At 36.9% G+C, this 21,958-nt stretch overlaps 2 protein-coding genes across 3 annotated transcripts in view; one reads left to right on the top strand and one right to left on the bottom strand.

Moving 5' to 3' along the window:
- ALG12 (ALG12 alpha-1,6-mannosyltransferase) overlaps nt 1-16,220 on the top strand; it is a 33,227-nt gene extending 17,007 nt beyond the window's left edge. Inside the window, exon 11 of the mRNA XM_065656908.1 lies at nt 15,986-16,220. The gene's annotated coding sequence lies outside the window, so the exon portion shown is untranslated. The remainder of the gene's footprint in view (nt 1-15,985) is intronic.
- Nucleotides 5,798-21,958, bottom strand: part of ZBED4 (zinc finger BED-type containing 4) — a 29,051-nt gene continuing 12,890 nt past the window's right edge. For both annotated transcript variants that reach the window (XM_065656882.1, XM_065656891.1), the window contains one exon: nt 5,798-11,006. In XM_065656882.1, coding sequence (XP_065512954.1) covers nt 7,082-10,600 — 3,519 coding nt within the window. In that variant the 5' untranslated portion in view covers nt 10,601-11,006 and the 3' untranslated portion in view covers nt 5,798-7,081. The remainder of the gene's footprint in view (nt 11,007-21,958) is intronic.

Genomic DNA, 21,958 nt, shown 5'->3' with positions numbered 1-21,958 from the left:
GTGTATAGTTATTCCAGCTTTCCAAATCTCTGGTTGTCAGAATCCTGCTGAAGAAACTTGCTTCTACGAACTACAGAGAGAACCTAGGACTATTATGCTTGTAACATGGGCATTTCAAGCTAATGCCTAAAGCAGCACAGAACATGTGGACATTAGGCATCTGAAAAAGTTTGGTCTTGCTGAATGTCAAACACACTGAGCTGACTGGGTCCTTCTGGACTTTGCTTCTGGTATCTAGATGCTACCTCTTGGGCTTACACCAGTGATGGAGTTCGGCTGCAGTAGTGGTGTGTACTGCTCACGGCTGAGTACAATAGAAGCTATCAGCTCAAACTGGCCTGTTTAGTGTATTTGAGTAGACAAAGGTAAAATTGCATACAAGGAGGCAGGAAAGAGATAGAGGATTGCAGATTTGAACAGTGGCTGCAGTTTATTTAGGTCATGGTGCAACTTGCTCTGCATATGTGGTTCTTGGCAAGTGCTTAGTTTTAAGATCTGCAACCTGTTTGGGTTTGTGGACAACAGCTTGATCATGACCATGCAGTGCAGGCAGCACCATAGCAGCAGTGGTTGCATGACTTGTGTGACAGCACACATAACCCTTCCAACACAGGCCATGAGTACTACAGTAGCCCACACTCAGAAGAAGAAGGGGCAGTTGTCAAACTGGAATGAAGATTACTGCAGTTTTTCTCCAAAGGCTGCTTTTAATAAACAAGCAATCCTTAGAATAGAAACTAAAGCCATCTCTCCTTTTTCTTAAGTCAGTCTTCTCATTGCCAAGTCCTGTGTTGTCTTTCTTTAGCTCCATAAGAAACAGAACTTATTTTTCTTTTAGTATAGATAAATTCCCCTAGAAGAGGGCATTAAGGAAGTCTCTCACGCATTCTAAAACAAAACTCCTGAGGTATTACAAATTCTTCTGCATTTGGGGGGCGTAGAGGGGAGCCTCAAGTTCCTGTATGAATGGTGCAGGGAAGAGAGACACTCTGAAAACTTACTTGGTGGAAATTTTTGAAGGGACTTAAACAATTTATTACTTTAATGACTACTGAAGTTCTTAAAAGAAAAATTACTTTTGTCTTGACTGATTACAAAGAACTCTAGAGTACAGCTTAATAAAAGGAGAAATAAGGTGAATGTATTCAAATAATTGAGGGTTGAATTAACCTGAATAAAGCAAAAGACATATAGTACAGTCCATCTATCAATTATGTTACATCTATGACATTTTCACACAGAATGGAATTGTAAATGAAAGGCATTTAACATGTATAATGCTGCTGTAGAATGAGAATTATTTCAGGATGTCTTGTTAAATGTTTCATAGCATCATGCATTGCCTTTTGAAGTTCGACTGAATTTCTTACAGGCAACATTTGTTCCTATAAAGAGCAAGGCTAACAAATGATTTGAACACAAACACGTAACTCTGTCATTTCGCTCAGAGATTATGAATAATCACTGTTGTACAGCCTGAGATTTAGGATACCCTGTGTTATAAAACTGAATGAAGTAATTGCATGAAAAAAGTTGTGGAACTCACTGACAGAGGACATTTTTGGATGCTGAAAGTACAAGGTGCTTCAAAACAGGGTTAAACAGGTCACTCTCCCATCAAGAACTAAAAGAATCAAAGGTCAAGGAACAGATTCCACTTCACAAAGTCTCTAAGTAGTAGAGTGTTCAGAGCTGGGAAAAAAATACCAGATCATGTTTACCTTATACCTGCCTGAAGTACTTGTTACACTGAGAGAACTGGGTTTGTTCAGCCTTGAGAAAAGCAGCTTAGCAGAAACCTCATTACGGTGTTCCAGTATTTAATGGGTAGCTACAAAGAAGGAGACTCCCTTTTTACAAGGAGTCACATAGAAAAGACAGGGGCAATGGGTACAAGTTACTGCTGAGGAGATTCTGATTGGACAGGAGGGAAATTTTTCACTATGAGAACAATCAGCCATTGGAATAATATCCCCAGGGAAGTGGTGGATTCCCCGACATTGGACACTTTTAAGATTCAGCTGGACAGGGTGCCGGGCCATCTTGTCTAGACAGTGCTTTTGCCAGGAGAGGTTGGACCAGATGATCCTTGTGGTCCCTTTGAACCTGGTATTCTATGATTCTCTGTCAAGAGCAAATTTGGGGTGAGGGAATCTGGAAAATGGTTGTACTAGATCCAACATAAAAATGTATCTGTTAACACTGAGAAAATGAGCCTCAGCTTCTTCCTTTTGTTGTCCATTTCACTTCAGCCACCAAACACAACCTCAATACAACTGCATGACACATTTTGAAACATTGATCACACCCCTTTTTGTCACTCTCTACCCATTTCACACATCCCCTTTGTGAGACAGGTTACACATTCAGGTGAACAAGATTTGAGATTGTGCTGTCTCTCCTACTGCAGCTACAACTGTTCTGAGACCATTCCTGTCTTCCCGAATACTTCTAGTTCTTTCTATAACGCTAAGGAGCTTGAAAGGTGATACAAGATTTAAACACTTATTTGCTGTATCTCAGTTTCAATGCAGGAGTGTGCGTTTCCCTTGCATCCAAGAGCACTTTTTCATTCATAGCAGAAATTATACAGAAGTCTAGCGCTGCTTTCCTCATTTTATTACCTGTGCTCATTCTTAAATACTCCCTTCCCCCTGCCACGAGAGCCTTCCTTGTAACCCAGTGTTCAAAGAATCTTTCCTGTACAAATGACTTCACTTTCTATTTGCAAGAAATGAAGAAAACCACAAGTTGAGTTTATGACCGATGTCAGCAAGACTGTTTAGCCACAGCCTTCTCGGGTAGCTGGTTACACAACGAGTCTCAGCTACGTCTTACATGAAACATACAGCTATCTGCTTAACGAGTGACACAGAAAACTAAAAAGGGCTTTTGCAAAAATTCCTGAAGTTAAATGACAATACCTCTGTGAAGATCTTCCTTACTGATTTAAATATAATTCCTAAATGTAATTGATCCATTTTGTATGCAACTATTTTATATCAGCCCTTTGGATCAACAGAAGCAACTACAACTACTTTGGACTGTTCATTTTAGTCCTTTGTTTATGATAGCGAGGACGGCCAGTGTTTCTTCTGCAGTTCTACATCTTACTCTTGCAGGCAGTCTTTCACCAATTCTGCTTTATTTCAGCTGCAACTGCCCTTGGTTCCATACTAAGGCTTGATTTGTGTCCAGTTATGTCAAGTGTAAGGTAACAATGCTGTCTGAAATGGGAGTCCATCTTTTCAACTGCCAATTTAAAAATCAAGAAATTGGAAAAAGGAATTGGTTCATACAAGAAAGAAAAAACAAACCAACCCAAACAAACACACAACCACAACCAATAAAAAACACCAAAAAACTCCAAGGAACTGCTTAAGCAGTTGGCGTTGGAAGCCAAGTTGATACCTGAGCTGGGGACATCGCTACGGTTACTATTTCTGGTTGGCATGTTCATTTTATGAAATGAAGCAGCTTTGGGTCAGTTTTGCAAGGAAACCAAGAAGGTAAAGAATAAAAAGATGAATATATTTGTGGAATGACTAAAATACTTAGTTTATAAAAATCTAAATAATGTGTAATTAGAAAGTGTTATTTGCTAATTATATGTTTGTTTTTCCTGTGTTTGGAGATACCTAGATGCAAGTTTGTTATGGTCAGCTCTGTACAGTGGTGGAAAAAAATGAGACTTTAAGGGACAGATCTCTCAACAACTGTAAACATCTACTTAGAGCTTGTCATCTATAGCTACATTTAATCCATCACATCCTTATGCTAGAATTTAAACTGTTCTAGATTGAGATTTTGGTTCTTTGTAAATTCAGAAGCTGCTCTTGGGGAGCAAGGAGAAGCTATGAGTATTCCTAGTAAACACTCACCAGCCAAATTCTGTAGTCAAACAGGTTTAACCTTCACTTTCACTTGGTGGGTAGGGAAAGAGGCCAAATGGAAAGGGGCAACGTGGCGGGAGCTTTATCACAGGCTTCTGGAGCAGTATACAGATCTACTACAAAATATTTCTTGCTACAGCGTGTAACTGTTACACCTGCCTACTCTTAAGCAAACGCCAAAGATTCTTAACGATGACACGAAGTATCATGTTTAGTACAAAGCTACATTTTACTTTTTAGCTAAGAGAAAAAAGCTGCTTACTAAATTTATTTCTAAAGTTGCTAATGTACTGAAATTAACTGTTTAAATAAAATAAATATCACTGTTGCAGGTTCACCGTATCATTATGCATTAGGGAACTGTCTGCTGCTGGAGGGATCATTCCAGCACAAACTCAGCTTGATAAAAGCTCCCTCTGTTAATAGAGCTCAGTCAGAGAGAGTAACGTAAAAATACTGAGTTTCTATACAATACAAATATTAGAAGGGGAAAAAGGGAAAAAAACCTTTTAGCAATCACTAAGAATTTATATTAAAAATAATACAGTAAACCCAACACAAAACACACCCACTCAATAACTTACCTCAATACTTCAGTGAAAGCTTTCGGCCCTTTTGAAGTCATTCTCTTCTCAACGGTGGCAGTGCCTGAACTGAAGGTGGAGATGCTCCCGTAACTCCTATAGAAGGATCAAGGCTTACATCTGAAAAATTGCAGCTTTGGGCTCTCAGTCTTTCCTATTTTTATTTGATTTTTTAAGAATTACATGGTTTGATTTTAAGGCCTTTTGGGCCTGGATATTATCTTCACAAAAATTTGAATGTAATTATTAATTCTTTGCCAAGCCGATACTGAACTAGTGTGGTCTTAAGAACTAGGCCTTTCAAAAAAAAAAAAAAAAAAAAAAAAAGCACAACTATACAATTAAGTATCCCTATGAAAAAGATGCAAATCAGGGGCTACAAAATGCCAGCTCTTCAGCTTTCCACATGAAAGCCACACAGGAGCTACAGCAAAGGCCTTCAGCCACCACGCTGGTTTCCAGAGAACTGGGATTTTCAGGGAAGCTACTTCACTGCCAGCACTGCTGCTATGATGTGGCTCTACAACGCTTTAAACCTAAGGCCATATTTATATTCAAGCCTTGAATGAAAATTTTATCACTTGTTAGAGGAAAAAAAAAGATTTTTCCATCCCTTTTCTACTGGAGAGATTAAACATCTTTACAAACATCAAGGTTATATTCACAGTTAAAATGGAAGGAAAAGAATGAAGATAATAATTAACCAGTAACCATTTAAACATGTTTCCCAACAAGCTGCTTCAAACTCACTTAGTTTGAACTATATATAAACTAGAACAAATTGTTTTGTTACTGCGGAAAAAAAATACGTGCTGTTCTCATTTAACCCTAGAAGAACAAAGACATGCTGACTGTTGATAGTATTAAAAGTTGCCTTTTAAAATACTGGAGTCAAAATGCAGTGTTAGTTCTTCCCAAGTACACTCCATAATAATTTACTTAAATAGTACAGGTGCAAACATAGCTGATGAAATAACAGTCGAAATACCTGATACCATAAAATATTTAGAGAAATGTCATGTGGAAACCAAAGCCACCTGAGAAAGAATTGAACACATTTTCCTGAGGCTGAAGACCTGGAGTGAAATGAAAAGAACTAGAATCCAGGCTGAAGTCCAAAGAGCTAAATGGAAAACCAATCTTTTCACATAGCGTGTTCTGTGGTATAATTGCAATTGTATTAATTAAATCCATCTGAAAATAAAAGGCAGTGTTGACTACCACTAGAAAATTGCAAATAAAATGTTTAATTTCAGAAACTTGAGTTCACCATTTATAAATACACTAAAACATAGTAAATGCAAAATTAGATTAGGCATAGGTACAGTATTTTAACAAAGCTACAACTTTTCTAAAAGGTCATAGACAAATGATGACTTGTTTCCCAAAAATATGCAATGAAAACTGAAATGAGAAAATTATTCTTTCTAGAGTTAAAAAAAACCATGGAGAATGTTCCTTTCAAATAATAATAAAAAAAATAGCCAGGATTTTAATCTTATTTGAAGTGTTGAGGGCTCTATATCCCATTTTCCTGATGGATACCAACAGTCAAGAATCAACCCTACTACATAAAATTCTAAGCAGTGCACCATATCCATAAGGCTATGACAGAAAATCAGAAGATCAGGTATTTCTGTACTAGGAGCTTTAAGACAGGCTGTTCTACACAACCAAAATTACGTTAGGAGTAAGAGCTCAATTTTTACAATAGGGAACCTTATAGCTTCAATGCACTAAAGATTAGAAAAGGCTTCAGAATGACATTTGAGTCTTCATGGTAAATTTCTTGCCTTTTTTTGTACACAGCATTAAATAAGCAGCATTAATTCACAAACTTTGATAAGACTTCCAAAGAGCTTTTATAAATACCCAGAATATTTCTGTAGTTCAGTTAAAATGTAAAACCTGAACAAGAGAATCTAGAATGGGAAGTTTTACTACCGATTGCTGTATAACTGACATTCCATATCATTCCAAATTTAAGATTCATTTTCAGATACAAAGTCAATAGTCTCCTGTAAACACATCTGCTTCAATAACTCTTCTTAATCCTTTAAGTACTTTAGGGCTTGCAGATAAAAAAAAAAACCAAAACACACATGACAAAAAGACAGTTTGAACCCCACCTTTCATGTACAGCTTTAACAACTACAAAAGCTGTTTTGTTGCAATTAAAGCAATGTTCAACTAAAATACAGTACCTGGTTTATGGTTTTTACATAATAATTGAATAAAAAACTACCGAATAGAACTGTTTACATCTTTTTTTTGCCATTCTATTAAAACAAATGACTCAGCTTTTTTAAAGTTCATTTACAATTATGGATTAAAACCTACATAATTTTGTATAATTTGACAAGACAGGCTACCTCTAGTAAGAACTTTTAAAAAACATATATACAATATCTGGCCTGAAGTACTATGAATAAGGCACATGTAGACATATTGAAAGCTGAAAAAAATGAAACTAAAATTTGGAATTATAGTCACTGATTAGATGTCATACATGGCCCCTATTGGAGCAATTTAACAATCCGAGTTTTAGATAGTTAATATCCAGTGAGCAACAATAGATTTAGTCTAGCAGTTTGTTCATTAGTTTCAATACTGGAAGTATATTAAAGGAAGATTGACTTTCAAAAAGATAAGCTTTTCAAAGTGTTCAATCATTAACCTTGACTGGCTAAAGTTGTTGCTTTCATTGGATGTACTGAATAATCTTTCTGAAGGAACGATGCTTGGTGGGCAACCCAAGAACCTGACAGCCAATTTTGACAGCACTGGCCAAGATGACTTCTTAAAGTTCCAGTAAGTTAGAGGATCACAGTTATGCTCAAGCACTTCTTCCTCCAAGTAAGAAAGCACCATTTCCTCTGGTAACTTTGCTCTCTCTTTCAGGTCTTTCGTTTTCTTCATGTCACCCATGAGTGACCAAAGATTATCTTCCTCATATGAATTTGTAGATGGTGAACCTATATCACATCCATTGGAAACAGGTTTATCATCATTTGAGGTAGAACTCATTATTTCCAGCTCCCTGATTAAGTCTTGTTTATATTGTTCAGCCTCCTCTTCTGTAAATAAGGATGTTTTATACCGGGGATCCAGAAGTGTAGCAAAAATGTACCTTGGATCATGAAGCGTGGAGGACAGTCTACTCACCATAGCTTCTTTCAAAGATTTCAGCATAGTATCTATGCCCATTGTTTCTTCAAATAGCATTTCTATTTTCCTGTTGAGTATATGAATCATTGGAATCACTTGGCTGAGAGTAGACATGTGTGTGCTCATCTCCCTACTTGCAGCTTCGAAAGGTTTAAGAGCATGACACACGGACTGCATGACTTCCCACTGATCACAGCTTATGAGCTCCCGAAAGCTGCACTCTATCGACATCTCATCAATTGCTCTTTTCTGTTCGATAAGACGCTCAAGCATATGAAATGATGTATTCCACTTTGATGGAACATCTTGTATTAGCTGATGCTGAGGCAGTTCATACTCTTTTTGCAACTCAGCTAACTTCTCTTTTGCTTTTGCTGACCGATGGACGCGTTCACAGATCTTTCTTGCAATACTAAGCAAATTCTGAACCATTCTCTGGCTTTTAATAGCCTCATTTACAATGACATTAACAGTGTGACTAAAACATTGTACACTTGAATGATCACCTTCATTTAAAGTTTTCTCTATGCTCTGATTATCAGTAACAGTAATCCCAACCTGAAGGCCAACAGAAGTAATCCATGTTTCCCACCAGTACTCTAACTGCTTTTGAATACTGATTCCATTGTAATCACAATCAATCTGCGAGACATTTAATAGTGCTGAACAATGGTAATCCTCACATTGTGGTCGAAATGAAGACTCAAATGTTACCCAATGAGCTGTCAGAGTTAGATACTCTCGTGTTTGGTTGCTCATCCATATTCCAGACGTAAAATGGATCACTCCACTTTCAGCTTCTTTCAGATGTGAAATAATTATTTGTTTTACATTATCATACATATCTGGAATTGCTGTCCTAGAAAAGTAAGATGGAGAAGGTAAAGAATACTGAGGTTGCAAGTATTCAAGCAGCCTGTTAAAGCCAACGTTGTCTACAAAAGAATATGGCTGAAGGTCAAGTGCAATCATTTCGGCTACAAGACTTGTGATTTTTTTGGCAACTGGGTGAGAGTCACAAAACTTGTCATTGGTTTCATCAAAATTTGAAGATCCTAGTAATTCTGTGCTCAGTGGCATGTGATTATCCGTAGATGAGGATAATACTGTCTCCGAGACATCAGTTTTCAAAACATTGTTATGAAACCTCTGTAAATGTCTTAGAAGGCAACTTGTGCCTAGATTTGTTGGCTTTTTCCCCCTACTTATTGTACGTCCACAGTGCATACATATTACTTTCGTTGAATCTGCAGAACAAATTGAAAAGTGATTCCACAGTTTTGAGGTCTTCTTACTATTAACAGGAAATATAAGTTGATTATCATGTGTAACCATCGTAGGCAAGTCAGTCAACTTCGAGGATGAACATTCTGCAGAAGCCAAAGTGGCATAAGGAGAATTTGCCAAACTTACATCAAGAAAGCTCTTTTGGTTTCCAATTACATCAGGATGGCGTCTATATAGATGTCTCATCAAGCAGCTTGTGCCCACATCTCCTTTTTTACCACGACTTATCATACAACTGCAGTACCTACATACTGCTTTTAGACTGTCTGCAGGTGACAGTGAAAAGTGATGCCAAACTTCTGATTTAAGCCTTTTCATAATCCTTTTGTTTTGCTGAAATACAGCAGTAGGTTCAAATATCAGTGGGCCTAATCCCTCACACTGTTTCTCAGGAGAGGAAACAAAAGAGACTTCACCTATATCATCAGAAGATGACAGCATAGAGTCTTCCACTAGAGCATCTCCGGAAGAGAGATTAGTATGGATTTCCTCAGAGATTCTGTCTGGAGAAGAAGAAACAGAAGTTGATTCTTTCATTAGTTTTCCAGGAGAGGATGACATAGAATTCAGATCACTATCTGAGGGTAGTAAAGAAGGCAACAGAGTTGGAGGTGTGGTGTAGAGAGGTGGTATGCTGGTACCACCCCCATTCTCTTGCAGGACAATGGAACGATGGGCTCTCCACATATGTCTTATCAAACAACTTGTTCCCAGGTCTTTTCCATTTTTTCCTCTGCTGAATTCATTCATACAGTGGATACAAACAGCTTTAGAATTATCTAGAGGTGACAAATAAAAGTGTTTCCAGACAGCAGATCTCCTTCTGGAACCTGATGTGCTCTTTGGAATGACAACAGTTTTTTCTGCTACATTCTCCACAGTGTCATCATACTGGTTATTGGGTAGCTGTGGAGATGACTCAACCATGACTTCTTCTTTGCTGCACTTTTCAGAAACTGAGAGATCCGATATTTCCTCAGAAGAAACAACAGAAACAGATTCCTCAATTATTCGATCTGGAGATGGTATTTTGGAAGCCATTTTCTTGACCAGTTTTATAGGGGACAACATAGAACTCAGATCTCCAACATCTGTGGACTGAGGTGGCAGTAACAATGTAGGTGAAGAAAAGGAAGGTATACCTGGCATACTTCCATTTTCTTGAATTAGCACAGTGGGATGTGCTCTCCTCACATGTCTCATGAGACAACTTGTACTCAGGTCCTTTTCATTTTTACCCCTGCTAAATTCTTTCATACAGTACATACATATTGCTTTAGTGCTATCTCTAGGAGATATAAAAAAATGGTTCCAAGCAGGTGACTTTTTTCTAGAGCTTATGTTTCTGCTAGAAAGGAGGCTTTGTGTCACAGCTTCCATTGCTACATCATACAGCGTACTACTATACTGAGAAAAAAGAGATCCGTAATCATCTTCATTTTCTGTAGATAAATATTTGCCAGGGTTGTTGGTAATGAAGTTCTTTTCTTTGTCTTCTTGTTCATCACTGCTGTCCGCATGTTTGAAATCATCTTGTTCTGTCTTAATATCCATACTTTCTAGAGTACAATTAATGCTGTCTTCCTCTTGCTCTACTTTTAAGTTATTGATTTTACCCAATACAAAATTACCATCCATTCTGGGGGAACCTGCTTTACTCTTGTCCATGGATGACAAATTCTTCTTGCCAAGTCTTCATTTATTAATAAATACAGACAATTTAAAAGATTATTTTATATTTGATTAAAATGATGTATCTTGTATACTGAATGCACAAAGAGAAATGTGCATATGTGTCAAAATAATCTGGTTTATGAATTCTGTTCCCGTGTTGTGCATAAGCAAATATGATCAGTCATAAAAATGCATTTAAAAATTACAGACCTAATTAATGGAATCTCATTTTTTTCTCAGGATCAGGACATTTCAGGTCATAGATGAATGTTCTCAAAGACAGATACTGTTAAATGCTTCATGTTGTAGACATAATCCTAAAAAAAGAATGTTCTCTTTTCTTGTTGAAGGAAGCCATTCTGTTCATCTTGATTGGGCAACTGCAATTCTTTTGCACCATCTACAAATAAAAAAAATAAAATAAAATCAGAAGACAAAGTTGACTAACACTCTAAATAACTAGCAAAGGTGAACTGCAAACATGCACTATATGTTCTGTGGGGTTTTGTTTGTTTGTTTTGTTGTTTGTTGTTGTTTGCTTGTTTGTGTTTGGGGGGGAGGGCTTGTGAGGGTTTTTTCCCTCTTTTTCTCCTCTGAGATAAAAACAGTTGAGTGTACTATAACAAAACAACAAATATTTACTTAATATATTTTTTGTGGGCAAATATGCGTCTATACGTGCAGCTCTGGTTCAGCTTTGACAAAATCTAGACTGCAAGTGTCACTTGTATATTTGCTTGGACATACCTATGCCTCATCCTACATCTTAACCACTGCATAATCATACATATACACATACATACACAAATATATACTACGTGTCTATATGTACAGATACATAGGAAGACAAGCAAGCATTTAGTCACATTAGCACAGAAATACATATTTAAAGCTAAATGTTAAACTATTGTACACTGAGCCCTTCATTACTGACAGCAGTATTTAAAAATATAGTATTTTACAAGAAACCTCTGTAAGGGTGTCTAGTGTTTAGTCACACTAATCTCTCTGTTCCTTTAACCATAGTCTCACATGGTTATATTCAAGCCATAACACTCCCAGACAACACCATACTATAGAAACAAGCTACTTTTAGAGTTACATACTGAAAACAGCAATGCTGAATTTAGGACAACTCGCTATGCAATTGCCACACACACACTGAGGTCTCCCAAAAGCATAACAGCATCACTCAGAAGCAAAGATCCACACAGTGGCACACAGAGCTGCCCAGTGCAGCACCGCCAGCTCAGGTTCCTCACGTACCCCCACGGTTATGCTAGAAATCACATTCACAGCAAGACAGCCTATTTCCCTCATGGCTAACGACTTCACCCACCAACAATTCCAGTACAAAGAATAGTTTTTTGAAGTACAGCTGCATATAAATCACAGGGCAACAACAGGCTCAAAAACCAGAAATCCTCACCGGCCCCACACAAACCTGAAGAATACATCTGCATTTGTCAGCTACTTTTTTTTTTTCCTTTTTACTACAGTTCTATCAGAACTCTAAATTTTGCCAAACCTTTTCTCACTCATTCTCTTGTATCATTAATGTAGTTACTGGTATCTTCATTCAAGATAACCATTTTTTGACCACACAGCTGATGCTACACTATGCAGTCCAATTTGTGCAGACTGGATTTTAAGGGATTCTTTCTCTCCAGCTGAAGACAAAACACAAATTTGAATCGGTTATTTAAAAATTTCTCACACAATTTTCATGTGTTACTCAAACACAAGAAGGATTTCAGCAGACAAAAGGTGAAATTAGCCATAGCTACAGGACACATAAGAAAAGTCTAGGTTGTACTTATACAGCCATTTCCCCCCTGTATCAAGACTAATGCCATATTAGCTTTCTAACCTATTTTAATTAATATTTCTCTGAGGCCTGTTTACAAGAGAGATCAGAAACACTTTTTATTCTTTGGATTTCAGATTTCTGGAAAGCCTATCGTAGTGAGAACTTTCTTTTCCAGTGCAGGGGAAGAGGCAGGGAACAGGGAGGGTAATCAGCTTACTGCAGTTATTTTAAAGAAAAGGAGATGCAACAGTCAGAACTTGCGAAGAGGAAGGCAGTAACTCTGGTATTCTTTCTGTGAAAGCTTTAGTATTTGTACTCTTTCTCCTTTAAAAAAAAAAAAAAGTTTTCTGACAACAAAAGATATGAGGGTTGAGCATGAAGAATGTCAGTTCTGATGAAGGGAGACTTGAAGAAAAACCTTAAATTTCCAGAAGAAATTTAACACACTACACAGTATTTTGCACACGTTTGTGAAATCACATCTAAGGCAGCAGAAACTAATTTTATGTTACTCACCATAAGACTGAATGAAACACAAGTTAATGATCACACACATATTGATGATATAGCCAAAGATTGTCAACATTTTAAACAGAAATTAAAGAGGATTTTTTTTATCTTTATTTTGACCTAATCTGTGAATTTGGAGCTTGTACTGCAAACAGGAAAAGCAATAATATGTAATAAGCTGCTGTGACTTAGGATCACGGAACGGAAAGGCTCACAAGCAAGTGACTCCATGCAGAGCTTACAGAACATAAATTATGCATCTAAGTGCCAAGTTACAGTAAGGACATTACAGATTCCTAGTTAGATTCGCACACAAGACACACATGCATCAACTGGTATAGGGTTATGATGAAGTTGTGCACAATTTTTTGCCTCAAAACAGGTAATCACATCTTTAGCCTGCAATTCCTGTAACTTCTTAACCATGCAAAAACAATTCTAGGCTTTGACCAGAGAAATCCACAGAGATGCTTCACTTGTCCCTGTCCTGATAAGCAGTTACTGCTTACACAGCGAAGTATAATATAAGGCAGCTGTGATGGGAAGATTTGGAAACCTGATAGATGCGGCCAGTTGCAAACTTCATAACAATACTTAATTAGACTGACATTCAATAACAATATTCATTGCCAAGAGTTTTTAATCATTATCAGCCATTATCACTACATATTCAAACAGGTAGGCCCTAATCATCTTATCCTAAATTAGCTTTGACCACAAAACACCACTGAGCTGATGCCATGTGGTTAAATACAGATGGCTACAGTCCTTGACGGTCTTAGTTGATGAAGTTGAGGTGAACGGGGAGAAAGCTATTTGGGCTCTGAAGCAGAAACGGCGGTGGTAGATTTCATTCGTTCCTATTTCTCCTTGACATCTCCGGGTGTTCTTAATGCTTATAATCTCCCCCACCAAAAAAGGGTGTGGGAAGCAATCTCATCTGCTCCTGACATTATTTACCTTCTTTTCTTTAGGACTGAAAACTGCTCTTGTTCCACCAGAAATCTTTCCTGCTTATTCTGTATGCTTTGTTTTTGCTTGCAGATTTTGCTGCTGGAATTATTGATTCACATGTTTTTCTGTCCCCTATTTGTGCAATTAAATATAGGTCTCCCTTAGCAGCTACATATTATTTCTATAATTATGCTTAGCTGTGACATAAAATGTTTTCATATTGTTAGGAGGGTTATGCTATTAGCAATGTCATGAAGTGCTTATATACTGTGGCCAGTTACACTATTTTAGTGTACTTCTGACTGAGCTTAAGAAAAGAGAATATTAATTGAATCTTGTCCACTTTATCGCTGCTACAGGTCTCTGGCTACATAGTACCTATTTTTCTGGGCATTCTTGCTGCCTTCTAGGAATGCAGAATAGCTGATATTCTTCAAGGAGAATTGTTAGGGCTGCTCCATCACTTCCTGGGAAATCCCCCAAGTTGGATGCCCCTTAAGAGATTTTTTTTCCATTTTCAAACATTTAAGCATGATCTCTATTGCTTTGAGTGTTACTACGCTATACTGTAACATTATGTCAAGCTTCCTTCAAACAATCTCAAGAGTTCGACCCAAGTTTCCTTTAGAATACAGTCCCCAAAATGCTTAGGGTTGGAAAGATATGTTTTTCATCTCCCCTTCCCATGCCAACTCTATATAAGAACCAATATATTTTAAAACCAAACAAAACACTCCATCCTATGTTCTAGATTACTGTAAAATTTTTAAAAGGTATAAATTTCATTATGACCACCTTTACATAGATTATTTACCCTTGGATATAAGCTACGTGAAGTTAAGGACTACTGCTAAACGAACAGGATATTCAATGAAAAGGAAAATGTTTTCAAAGGCGCAAAAGCCTACAGGCAGTCAGCTCAAAATTAAAATGATGAATGCCTTTGAAATCTCCTCAATTAGATACCAACAAGCAGCAAACCAAAGAATTAAGAGCTACCTTGCAAGAAAAATCTCCAAAGAAAATAAATGGAACTAGAGGACCATTATCTGCTCAAATATACTACCCTGGACTATTAGCTCCTGAGCAGCTGTAGATAGTCAGCAGTTTGCTGTGGCAAGAAACTTGCAGAAACATTTTATAAGACTTTCCATTCAAAATGGGATTACTGAAAGTGTATGGTAGTTGACAAGAAACGTCAGAAGAATGTCTCTGATCCAGAGTGCCACAGCAGGCTGCCGTGACCAGAAGAAACTACTGCTGAAGGAAGGGGTAAAAAAAGAAAAACACTGGTGTCTTGGGATTACAGAGGCATACATTAACACATAGAGAGGTATGAAAAGTATGCAAGAGCACTAAGCCATGAGCAGATTATTTGTTTGCAAAGCAGATAGTGGCCTGCAAGCTGTAAACAATTCTAGACTGAGCAGTCAGGCAATCATCATGGACTTGATTATGTTACAGAATCTTAGGGCAAATAATTGTCTAGAAAAACTAATTTAAACCAAAAAACTTTAAATTAATATAAAAGTGCATACAGTGTAAATACAAACACACACACTTGCAAAATGCAAGAGTAGTTGTTTCGAGAGGCATCAAATGTGGAGATAGCGAAAGCAACACTATTTACTGTTTCGAAAAAAAAAGTAGTGACAGATTTTGAGCGTGGGAGGTCCATAAAAGCACATTAAAAACAATTTGCAGAAATGGATGTCAGTTTTAGAATAAATAGTGCTAATCTTGTTTATTTTTGGAAGTGTACAGGCATCATTAAGAACACCAAGTAAAAAGAAAACCCTCATAAGCAAGCAATACAAGCAATATGAAAGAGACATTTCAACAAATTATTATTAACTTCCACTTCAATGGCAGGTACTATACTAATTAATGAATATTTGCTAAAAAGCCCACACAAACAAGAACCAAAGCAAACAAAAAACTCCAAAAAACTGAAAACAAAACATACATCCAAAAATGTGTAACAAACAAGCAGAATATATTTTTAATATTAAAGGTATAGCCTAGATTAACCTCACCACTTCTCAAAGTTACAAATCCCTTGAAGAAGGAAAACTAAGAATGGTGACTTTTTTCTTTTTTTACAGAGATTTCCTATGACAAAATATCATTACAAGCTCACTCATAAAGAACTGCAGAAGTTTACGATATACTGAGTGATTAAAATATGATACTAGAAGAGACTGCAAAATTAGCATGTTAGTCCCACTCTGAAACAAGGCGAGTCCTGCGCTCCAGTCTCACTGAAGCTCACAGGAATCTGCATGGACCTACAAGCATGAACTAGTGGATGCAACAGTGTAATTGGGATCAAAGTACAGAAAGCCAGGCTTAATAAAAGAAACAAATTGTTCTGAACTTCATGGGAGGTAAGATTTGTAGAGGACTGCTGGGAGAGAAAAAAAGAGGAAGATAAAGCCACCTTTACTATTCCATTACTTTTCCAGTCACCTGAAATGAAAATCTTACACTAATCGAAAACTGTTGCGGTTTTACAAAGGTATTCTCTCCAACTTGCAAAGTAACCTCTCGTGTTCACAACCCCAAATGTTCCATCTGGACACAAAAGAGTAAAGTGTGGAAACAGCACCACCAATACTGTACATTGCTCCTTGTTGACAGGAACAGTCTTCACCCTAACCGAATATCACAACAGAATATAATAACTAGGACAAGTAATATGAGACATTTTTATTAATCGTACATGAAAGAGTTGAAGGTTATAGGAATTTGTGAACTTAACAGAAATTATGTAAAAATAAAAACTGGAGAAGCATTATGTTAATGATAGGGGAAACATCATCACCAAAATAATATCTACATCAATTAAAAAAAAAAAAAAGAGAGGTATACACAGAAAAAGAAACAAACAAATGACAGAAGCTATTCCTTTTAAGTGTTCTCTTTTACTGAAAACTACTGATGTTAGAAACTGAAAAGTACTTTTATTTAAAATTTCAACTATTTACTATGCCTTTTTCCTTGTATCTTAAAATATGTGATATGTGAAAGTAACAAAAACACAACATTTTTGAATATCAGCTGAGAAATCATATCTATTAATAGGTTTAGCTCTTGTTCTGTCATAAACTACTGCTCTTGCAGATGTTTCAATTTCTCCCTCCATGACACCCTCACAATTAGGAGGGCTGTAATATCTTTCATCTTTTGGTTTTGTTCCATCTATTCTGCTATGAGTTTTACAGGGTCATCTTACTTTGCACCTTATCCAACAAGGTCTCACTCTCATTAAGGCTCCCTAAGTACTCCTGAAACGTGTAAAAAGGAAAAAGCAGCGCTTTTATAATTATTTTTAAAGTTCCATTTTGGAGCGAGACAAACATTTAGAAAAATGCTAGTTTACACATAGGGAACCAGCCAAGTAGGATGCCATGTGTAGGAGCTGTAACAGGCTGGGAGGCAGGAACCAGGCACCTCCTGAGGATGCTGTCACTGCTGGGATTCGGCTGCTGGAAGAACAGGGCAGCCGGTGCCCTCGAACTCCCTCATCCCTGAGGAGATGCAAGGAAAAATTTCAAAGAGAAAATAACATATCCAGAGTAATGCATAAGGAGGGAAACAAAAATGTGCTTTGGAAAGTGATGGGACAAAGGTACATGCTCAGAGGCCTGGTAGACAAGGCACGAGGAATGAGAGCCCTCCAAGAAAGGCATGTGAGCTCCCCAGTGTGCTCATCCAAGACACAGAGACCTCCGATTTATCCAAGTATAAAGATAATTCATGCATCTACATGTTGCTGAAAAACTCAGTGTTTGGTGTAAGCTGTGGCCTAAATCAGTCATCACAGACAGAGAAAAAGCAAGGTGTGGAGAGCTGAGTATTATAGCCATAGCCATCATTAGACTCTGGGTACTCAGCCCTCATTACGAATGCAGGAATTTAGCTAGAGACTAAAAGGTTAAAAAGACTACCAGCTAAATGTAAATATTCACCCCTTTCTTGCTTCCTGTCCCCAAAATATCAAATAATTTTACTGTGAACACAGACTATTTCATATTAAGCGGTAACACAGACTTGCTAGCATCAAGTTGTATGTTTTTGGTTTAGCGGTCTCTGGATTCTTCTCTGTCTTCTATTTTCCCCACCACCACTAAATTAACAGTAACGCAGGAAGATAACAATCAGCAGTACAGCTCAGAAATGATAGCTTTACTCTTAGACTCTTGCTAAAGGGACAGAGTCGAGTTAAAATCTAACCAGCACATGGACAACACCTAACGTTGCACAAACTCAAACTCAAGCTGAGCTTCTTACTCTTTTAAAACCTGACTTATTTTGTACATCTGTTTTTTCCTCTTGCTGCTGTAAACACCAAAATTCTATGGGACTCTATTTACTGGTCATTTTCAGATGTTCCCTGAAGCCTCAGGAAAGATTCAAGAATTAAAAGCCTCGGCTTTGTACAAATACCTTCATCTCAAACCCTAAATCATCTGCATCACAGTGTATGGAAGAAAGCGTGTGCACCAGGTCCCCCTGCACAAAACTACATTGGGGCATAAAAGGGGTGAAAATAATTCATGACTATGGCAAAACCAAAGAGAAACGGCATGATTTCCACATTAGCATAATTTTAAAAATACTTTGAAATAGACAAAAAGCAGAAATGAAGATTTCATTTTCAAAATTAATGTTTGGTTTTTTTAAAAAAATAGGATCTCATTCTTAATTCAGTTCTTATACCAGTATATCCTCAACAATAAAACTTCTTAAAAAGACTGAGATAATGCTTTTTACATATTATACATTTCATATCCATTATTTGTGAAGTTTGATATAAATGAGGATGTTCGTGTTAGCATAAGTATTATTCACATCTGGCTGACATTTAGTCCTGACATCCCTGTTTCACGCCCAACTGGATTTGCAAAACTTGTTCAGTACCCACACGTTTCATCAGACCTCAGTGGTACATGCTGACTTATCAGTATGTTTAAGAATAAAATAGGTGTCTGACATAGGGTAGGAAGTCAAAACTCAAGCTTATTTCTGGAGAAATCACTCTTCATAATTTAATTGACAATTTATTAAGCGTATATCTATTTGAAGCATCATCCTTCACCACCTGAAGCCCATAGAACAGAAATGCCCATTCCACATTATTTCGGATAGAATTTATCTTAAAAGTAAAATAAAAATGCAAAGCTAAAACAACAAAAAAATCACTGCAGCCAAAACGATGTCATTCCCAAGTTTTACATCAAAATAATAAATATCACCGTGTTACATGTACCACCATACATAATATTATGTATCACCACAAACAGTAACACTACTCACACCTACAACCACCTGATAAGTCTTTAATTGCCACTACTTTTTTTCTTAGTGCATTAAAAATACCATCAGATCTCAAATGAGGCTCTCTTCTTTCACACATCCTTTGCTAACTTCCCACAGCAGCACACTATAAGAAAGTGTTCCAGCTTTTACTAAGAGGTCACTCACAAAAAACATCTGTCACAGTAAGTAAATTACGTGGACATTTTTCTAGAATGCAAACTGTCTCTTACATGTTGAATTGTTATTTCTCATTATCTGGTATGATACTACTGAAGCAATGTTTGCAGGAGATGTTTCTATGCCATTGTTCACACCTACCAAATGTCAGATCTGTCATTGTTTAAAATGCTGATGTTTTAAGGAATAATTTCATTAAAACTTTAAGCAGGATTTTCCCAAATCTTACACATCTAAATGAAAGCTACAGATTATACCCTTATTTTGATACTTTTATCACTTGCATTTTTTGACAAACAAATATTATATGCTAATAAGATGGGACAGTTCTTAATGCTACAAGAGACAAGGTGGTTTTCTTAAGAAAAAAAAAATATATATTTTTTTTTTAAACAGCTGAAGTACATACTGTTTGGCTTACAACATTTTTAATGCAGGACATCAAAGCTGCTTTTAGTATCTCATGCTGTACAATTTAGGGCTGAGGGAAGATGAGCAAAGGTTGCAGTAACAGAACATGAGGGTAAAATACAGAAGACAAAAGTAAGAACAGAGCAGGGAAGATGAATCAGTACTATCATGGAACAAGAAACAACACAAACAAAAACATAGTAACAAGTTCCGAAAGAATAAAAGACAAAAGACATTTACTCCATGTTGCTAGAGAACAGCAGCCTGCTTTCAGAAAAGTGTTAGAGAATTCAAAGCAAAGCTTCTCTGACACATCTTTTCTCCATGTGATCAATTCCTCTGTATAACCTGTTACACCCTTCTCCTCCTTCTCTTGTGCAGTCCATAACTGACAAAATAAATGGGATAGGATTAGGAGATCCTTCTGACTAGTCCACCTTTCTAGCTTGCTAAATATACTAGAAAACATATGCTTTTTTCCAAAAAAAAATTTTGTTTGTTGTGGGTTTTTGTTTTGTTTTTTTTTAATGTCTATCTTTAAACTCAGTAAGAGTGAAACTTTAAGCACTTTAAATATTATTTCAGTTCAAAATGAGACACCTGTAAAGGAGAAAGCTGAGGGTAACAGAGCTGAATAGGCAGGATGATGAAGAATGAGAAAGCAGTTAGGAGGGGCAAGCTGTGTCGTGTGTACAGCAAGTCTTCTCGAAACTCTTGCTGAAAACATCCATGTAAGTATAAAGTGAAAAAAACCTCAAAAAATGTAAATGGGGCATTTACATAACGTAACATTATCTTAACCTCTTTGAACTGTTGTTTTTCTAAAATTAAAAATATATATATATATATCTGTTGAACTGCTAAAACTATCATATATTAGTATCTATTTTGATACTAACCAGATCAAGTCTGAAGAGGTCTGTTAAAAAAATCCTTCATAGCTACCTATTAATCCACTTCTGTGTTTGGACTGATGCTGGTTAGTTACATGTCCTCAGACAGTTTCACTTGTGTTATGGAGAGATTTTCCACGATTTACATATATATTATTCATGTATGTGTAATATCACATAGTACTATGCTTATATTACGTTTGTATCCTGAAACACTTGTGCATGTAACGACAAGTTAGAAAGAAAACGCAGTTCATAGTCCCTGAAAAGACAAAAAATACTTTCGAGAAGATAAACAGTAGTATAAATACTTCATAGGGAATTTTTACAGCTAAGCCTACTCCTTCTTTTGTCACGAAACTTTATTTCAAGTCAGAAGGTATCCTCAATTGCAAATGATTCTCCAAAGAAATCTGTTCCTTCTCTGTACCAGGTTATCTTCTTCCTTCCTCACGTAGTAATTTGAAGAAACAGATCTTTTACTTGAAGCAAGGAAAATACCATCTCTTTTCTAAATACACTAAATAATAGTAAATAACATTCACAATACCATCCACGATCATTCTATAGAGTTCAGAAATACTCAGTTTCATCTTGCCAACAAGCACAAGCACTGCAACAAGAACAACCAGATAACTTTAAAGCCAAGCTTCCATATCACATGCAGGCATAATCGATCATGCCCATGATAGGGGTGAACTCACATCCATTTCAAGCACTTTTTTGTCATTCAGTCGAAGTAAATTGTACATTCATTAGCAGCATCTGACATTTTCACCTGATATCCCAGTTTAAAAACCAATGACCTCAACTCTGTCCCTCTCAAAACAAACATTCATATTCATAAAACAGGGGAGAGGGAGAGAGAACTGAGTGTATAGAACTCCCTCTTCACTTGTCAACCAGCCTGTCCCTGGCCTCCATACCAAGGGGTCTTTTCCCCACCCCTTAAGCCCTTTCAGGGACATATTCTCTTTGCCTTCAAGGCAAGGTGAGTCTTCACAGCAGACCCAGCTGACAAAGACAACCAAGCCAGGAAATCCAACATTGTTTCCACTAGCACCACACTGAGCATTAGCAGGAAATCCAGAGAGACACTCCTATCCCTGGCAAACAGATACCTCAGTCTTCCTCTCCCAAAAGAGATGGTTTATAGGAGAACCATCCTAACGCTGTAGACACAGATTTTGAGAAAACAAGGTTTTGCTTGAGGAGCTATGGGAAGAATTTTAATTGAGAATAAAGCTTTTTGCAGTTCCTATTCTAACCAGTGCA

Source organism: Caloenas nicobarica, chromosome 1, assembly GCF_036013445.1.
Source record: "Caloenas nicobarica isolate bCalNic1 chromosome 1, bCalNic1.hap1, whole genome shotgun sequence".
Lineage (NCBI taxonomy): Eukaryota > Metazoa > Chordata > Aves > Columbiformes > Columbidae > Caloenas > Caloenas nicobarica.
Note: the sequence above shows the minus strand (reverse complement) of the source record. Positions and strands in the feature narration are given on the sequence as shown.